The sequence below is a fragment of the Physeter macrocephalus genome, chromosome 1 (genome assembly GCF_002837175.3).
Source record: "Physeter macrocephalus isolate SW-GA chromosome 1, ASM283717v5, whole genome shotgun sequence".
Classification (NCBI taxonomy): domain Eukaryota; kingdom Metazoa; phylum Chordata; class Mammalia; order Artiodactyla; family Physeteridae; genus Physeter; species Physeter macrocephalus.
In genome coordinates, this window is record NC_041214.2 from 132,483,808 (window position 1) to 132,490,632 (window position 6,825).

Here is a 6,825-nt window from a genome sequence, read left to right on the forward strand (position 1 = left end):
CTCCCGTTGCGGAGCACAGGCTCCGGACGCGCAGGCTCAGCGGCCATGGCTCACGGGCCCAGCCGCTCCGCGGCATGTGGGATCTTCCCGGACCGGGGCGCGAACCCGCCCGCGTCCCCTGCATCGGCAGGCGGACTCTCAACCACTGCGCCACCAGGGAAGCCCCTTTTAATTTTTTATCTCTATTATTTTATAGTCAATGGAAAACTGCCCAACTCCCTGATCCCTTGTCACTCTGAAGACCCCATCTGGAAGACTATTAGCAGAGCAAAAGCTCTATCACATTCAGAAGAGGACAACCATGTGGAAATAAATGAGCAATGGAGCCTACATGGGTATCAACGTGTCTTTCGATGCTTTGTGCATCATCAGCTATTTATTTCAATATTTTGTATGTCATCAGCACTTTGTCTGACAGCTCCATTTGTTCACTTTCATACTTCTTTTGGGTAAACAGCACATGTAATAGTTCCGTTTTAGAACAGCACATTAATCTTCCCTTGTTAAGGGATGACTTGTCCTCGCACTTATCATCACACTTCCCCTGTGATATGACATCATCTCCTCATTTGCTGAGATAAATTCCAAACAGCAAAAAATCACACGGGCCTTTGAATTTCTACATTTGTCTACTTGACTTGCAGCACAACGTGGAAATATAGGGGGAGGAGGAAACTAGTCATTGATAAAGCATTTTTTTCTTGGGACTTTTATATTTCTCTCAGTGTTGAGAGACTCTAAGAGACCTAAGCTAATTGCGTGGATTGGCCAGTAGGTTAAATCAAGCCATGCCAGGAAAGTTAAACGTCTACCCATCTACAGCACAGTGGACTGGTGGTAACTTGCCAATCTGCAGCCATAGGAGTTCTGTCTTCTGGAGCGCTGAGCAATAACAGCCGTAAGCTGATGACTACACTTAAAGCAATTCTGGCTTTTCCTTACAGACAACAAGCCATAAAAGTTGTGATTCATTTATACAATAATATATGAGTTAAGTCCTGTCCAAAAGGTGATGCAGAGAAACGGCACATTAACAGTGTTTGCGGGCTCAGAAAGGGCATTCAGCAGCCACGTTTCACTCGAAGTTAAGCACTATCATTAAGTTCCTATCAGATTCTATTTGAACCTTTAATTTACTACGGTGACTCTGAAAACTTCACCTCTACTCCACCTCTCACCCTTCCGGTTTGTGAGCTCAGCTTGGAATTTGACTACTCTAAAATGTAGAGGAAAGTTGCTAGCTTTGGCATTTTAACATGTCACTATGAAAGATCTATTGCAACTGAATATGTGTGCAGTAATATGTGTGTAGTAATCCTTGCCCTTAAAAATCTAGTGTGATAATGAGAAATATATATTTGATCTTTGTCCCCAGTTCTTGACACGGATTTTCTAAAACCCTTGGAATTTCCTGAGTGATAAAGATGATAAGAGCATGTTTTGTTATTCACAAAGCCTCTTGCAAGCATACATGAGTTTATACTAATAAGGTGACTCTTGATAGGTCCCTGAGTAGCTTCAGGTTGGGGGCTGGTTGCCAAACAGACCAACCATGTGATTAGAGGATTAGAACTTTCAGTCCCACCCCAGGCCACCCGGGAAGGAAGAAGATTGGGTTCCATCACCTATGGCCAGCGATTTAGTCAATCATGCCTACATAATGGAACCTCCATAAAACCCTTAAATGATGGGGTTTGAAGATCCTCCAGGTTGGTGAACACACTGAGGTGCTAGGAGAGGGGCACACCCAGAGGGGGCATGGAAGTTCTATGCCTCTTCCCTTATATCTTACCCTATGCATTTCTCCCATTCAGTTGTTCCTAAGTTGTATCTTTTATAATAAACTGTTCATAGTAAGTAACTATTTTCCTGAATTCTGTGAGCTCATCTAGCAAATTATTGAACCTGAGGAGGGGGTTTTGAGAACTCCCTGAACTTATAGCTAGTGGGTCAGAAGTATAGATGGAAACCTGAGACTTACTGTGACAGTCCTATGGGACTGAGCCCTTAAGCTATGGGACCTGTGCTAACTCTTTGTAGTTAGTATCAGAAATTTGAATTGTAGGACAATCGGTTGTGTCCAGAGAATCGGAGAATTGGTTGCTGGACGAAAGAAAAAACCCACACATTTCGTGTCAGAAGTTTTGTGAGTAAAAACTTACCATGTCTAGCTATGGAGAAAATACATCTGCACATAAAAAAGCAGATGACAATCCAAAATTACAAATGTATATATTCGAATGAGTCTTACCAATATTATTTCTGGAGTGTTCAGGAAAATTTTCACAAAGAAGATAGAAGATCTTATTATCAAAGAGGAAGACTGAAGCAGCGAGAGGACTAAGAAGAATGAGATCCATATCTATACAACCATAATGTATTGATATATCTTCCCACTAGAATGCCATCCCCATGAGTGTAGGATCATCTGCTGTATTCAGTGCTGAATTCCCAGTCCCAGGCATATCCTATGTCATCTCCATGTAGAATGGCTTTGATGGAAGGAAGACTGGCATTCCCTAACATCCAGGACACTAGACATAGAGAACACACACGCACACGCACACGCACACACACACACACACACACACACACACACATATTGATCAGTTAGTCATGGACTTTATACAGTGGTTATCAACCTCATAGAACTCTTTCCTCCAGAGGAAACATACAGTAGATATTTCAGGTTTAACATTTATAGCTGCTATATCAACAATGGATTAGAAGGTAAACTTAAGGGTATATCTAAGAAAGCAAGTATTTTGATCCCTTAAAATGAACCTGATGTTCCTATAAGAAACAAAAAATTAAACGTCTGGACTGACAAAAAAAGACACAGCAAAATCTAGACCACTTCAACCATTAGTGTCAAAAGTACTGAACTGAGAATTAGTGAACCTAAAATAAGCATTTCTTTATAGTTTACACTTATTTTTTAATGTTTAAAAAAGTTTTTATTGAAGTACAGTTGACTTTAAATATTATACTAGTTTCAGGTGTACTGTTTATAATTGTTGTTCCCGAGGTGGAATGGAGAGAGAACAGAAACAGAAAATATTGATATGTTTTAAATAGTTCTAGGTAACTTAAAGAGAAAAGAGCAGGCCTCAGAGTCATTTGAAGGCTCTACATCACAAGATGAAACAAAAGGTGAGAGCTCTAAAGTGACCGGGCCAAGATGTGTGTCCACAGGATGCCCAAGAAACCAGAAGATTTGGTGCATTAAGTCAAACAACTACAAATTCAATGAAAATTCAATCTCGTAGTGGCAGAAGCTTATTTGCGGGCTATCTTTGCCATCTCATTTATTTATCACTCTGGCAAAACACAAACTTGAAACTGCATGCACTTGAGAATTAAATGTATAAGATGTATAAAGCACTTAGAACAGCCTACCATACAAGTTCTCAATAAATACTGATGACTCTGCTAAAATAATAATTATATTAATAAATATTTTTGGTTTTGGATATCCAAAATATTTTGTTGTACTCATGAAAGCTCCTTCAGTGTCATCACCTATTTTAACCATGGCTTCACATTACCCTGTCATGAAATTCTACCTTTCACCCAGTATCCCAGCAAGGGGTTCTTGCACCAGAATGCACTAACACCAAAGAATCTGAAGCATGCATGATAAAGGCCATTTCTACAGTGAATAATAAACAGTATTTATGAAATTTGGTTGGCGCTCAGCTCCCCAGGGTATATTCTTTGGTCTCTGTTCGTCCCACTATCTACTGCTTCGCTCCTATTTATATCATCTTCATCAAATAATATGTCTAGCAGGGGAGTTGGAGGCGGGGCATGAAGGTAGAAACCAAATGTATGAAATCTTCAACCCACCACAATGGCTTCACTTTATCAGTACTGGTAGGAGGCTTGTTATAGGATTAAAAAAAAAAGTGCAGAAATATTCATATAAGAATCAGGAGATCCAAGGCATAGTTCAAATTTTGCCACTGAGTGACGTTGGGACTAGTTACTTAACTTCTGTGACTGCAATAATATGTTCAAATTAGAAAATCTTCCAGATCCCTTCCAGTTCTAAATTCTCTAACCAATTAATCCACTATTTCCCAAGATACTCAAGAATGACCTATAAATAGGAAGGGGCAGGTCTTTCCCCCACCTCATCACATTGTCATTTCCAACATGCACTATTGCTTTCTAATTTTTTAAATGAAATCCTCTAACAAAGCCAATGATTCCTCCATTACTCACCATGAACAAAAGGGCCATATTTGTTTCCCAATCTCCAGAAATATTTGAATAAACATATTGTATAGCATCAAGATCCCTGGACCCAGAAGATCTGGATCCAACCTCTGATTTTACCACTTACTAGCAGTTTTACTATAAATATAATATCAGTTAAAGAATCGCAGTTACATTGCAGACTTTTGTGTTTGATTTCACTTACTTTAGAGAAGAGCAACACATCCTGAGAGATTAATGATACACACTTCTAGAGATATAATGGAAGCCTAGTGGGATTTTTTTTTCAATACTTTGAAACCAATGGTTAAGAAAACAAAATTTGGACCAAAAGATGTTCTTCAAATAAAATCCAATATGCAACTTCAACATATGATCAGATCACAGTGATGCCAGAGCCTCAAGGATTCTACTGGATCTCTCCACACTTTCCATCTTAGCTCTGAGGCAGTACAAACTCAGTCCTAGAACTTCCAAAGCCCCTTCTCAGAGCGGCCATCAGCATCACCTGGGAGCAGAGTGGAAGTGTAGAATCTCAGGCCCCACCCCAAGCTCACTAAATAGAATCTAACACGTGACACGATCCCCAGGTGGTATGTGTGCATAGTAAAGGTGAGAAGCACTGATCTAGAATACAATTTTAAAACCGCTGAAATACCTCGTGCTGCTCCCCCTAATTAAAATCACTGGGTTAGCTTTCTTATTGCCTACCTCAGAGTGTTGTTGAGACCATGAGTGCGAACTCATTTTGTAGAGTACACATTTGATAAACGAAAGGTACTCTTGTCAGCTCAATTTCCTAGAAGCTTTTGCTACCTTCCTGCTTGTGCTCTAGCTAAAATTTCCTCAAAATTCCCATTGAAAAGAATAAGTCTACATGATAAAACTATAACCATGTCTTAACAGATATTCCACAGGGAAAAACATGCTTATTTCATCTAATTATAGAATTTTTTTATAAACAATAATTCCATGTGTGCTTTTTCTCCAACTTCCGCTGATCTAAGTCACTGTCATTGGTTGAAATATTTTATTGTTTACTGTTTTCACTGTATACCAGGAGGGCTATATTTCTTAAGTTAACAAGTGCTTTATCCAGTTAACATACTTAAATCCCCTTTCCAATTAGTACATCCTACCTCAAATATTTAAAGTCATGAAGTAAAACCATTTAAAAAACTTAACATAGCTAAACAAAATATAGAAAAAAGGTCATTAATAACTAAGAGACACTAAAATAAATACACTGAATGACTAAATGAAAAAAATTGAAGAAACAGACTGCAAATAGGTTGACCATATCCATCTCCTAATACCCCTCTCTTATTCTTTTGTATTAAAATACTTGTTTTTATTTGAAAATTCACTTCCAAGAGGCTACTCCTTAATGCTAGATTTTTCCAACTGATAATGTGATACACAACAATATAGTTATTTTGACGTTTCCAAAAAGCTCAAAACCATGCAGTTAACTTAGTTTGTCATGAGTAGATTTGACCCATTATGCTTTTCTTGTGTTCTCCCTATTCAATTAATTTAAGGAGAAAACCCATTTATATACCTGAGCTATGAAATGGTTGAATGATCTCATGATTCCTCTTTCATCGCTTGATTTTTTTTTTTTTTTTTTTTTTTTTACTTAAGAGTCATCATTAGAACACTTGGAAACAAAGAGTATTAGAAGGTGGAAGGCTTTTTCTCTCTCTTTTTCTTTCTCTCTCAATAAAACTCTCCAGATATATGCACCTACTGGGAGGAAAAGGAAGAGTGGAAAATTGACTCTATATCCATATTGAATTTTCCTGGTTAATGAAAAATATATGACATCTCTAATCACCTGTACGTATTATATTGAATCACGTAATTACAGAGCTAGATTATTGCTCTTACACACCCCACAATTACACCCTGTGTTCTCTCGAAACTATTTTCATTTCCTCCCCCTTTTATTTATATTATTTTATTTTTAGTTTTTGCTTCCTTACTCTTTTTCCAGTACTCTAGATTAAAAAAAAAAAAACTACAGTAAAGTAGCATTAAAGTTTGTGAATTTAAAATGCTGGAGAGGGGGCTTCCCTGGTGGCGCAGTGGTTGGGAGTCCGCCTGCCGATGCAGGGGACACGGGTTCGTGCCCCAGTCCGGGAGGATCCCACATGCCGCGGAGCGGCTGGGCCCGTGAGCCATGGCTGCTGGGCCTGCGCGTCCGGAGCCTGTGCTCCGCAACGGGAGAGACCACAGCAGTGAGATGCCCGCGTACCACACACACACACAAAAAAAGATATTAAGTGGCTAATATCATCATACTCAGAGGGAACCAGACCAAAAAAAAAAAACAGGCCTTCACAGGCATCCATAATTTAAGTTCCTCTTGGTCATCCTTGGCATTATGGCAGCTAGGGTTTCTAGGATCAGAGACTCTTCCAAGTGGATAACACTGGGTGACTTTTCCACCTTCAGTCAGCACAGTTTGAAGAAGAAAATAATACAAAAATGCTCCCTTTGGTTTAGTTTTAAAAATAACAGTCATTCGTCCGCCTGCCGATGCAGGGGAACCGCGTTCGCGCCCCGGTCTGGGAGGATCCCACGTGCCGCGGAGCGGCTGGG

At 39.4% G+C, this 6,825-nt stretch overlaps 1 protein-coding gene across 1 annotated transcript in view; it reads right to left on the reverse strand.

Moving 5' to 3' along the window:
- The window catches only part of SAMSN1 (SAM domain, SH3 domain and nuclear localization signals 1), a 205,982-nt gene extending 200,149 nt beyond the window's left edge, over positions 1 to 5,833 (reverse strand). Inside the window, exon 1 of the mRNA XM_007100004.4 lies at positions 5,783 to 5,833. Within this exon, the coding sequence (XP_007100066.3) occupies positions 5,783 to 5,812 (30 nt within the window). The 5' untranslated portion in view covers positions 5,813 to 5,833. The remainder of the gene's footprint in view (positions 1 to 5,782) is intronic.
- Between the last annotated feature and the right edge of the window lie 992 nt (positions 5,834 to 6,825).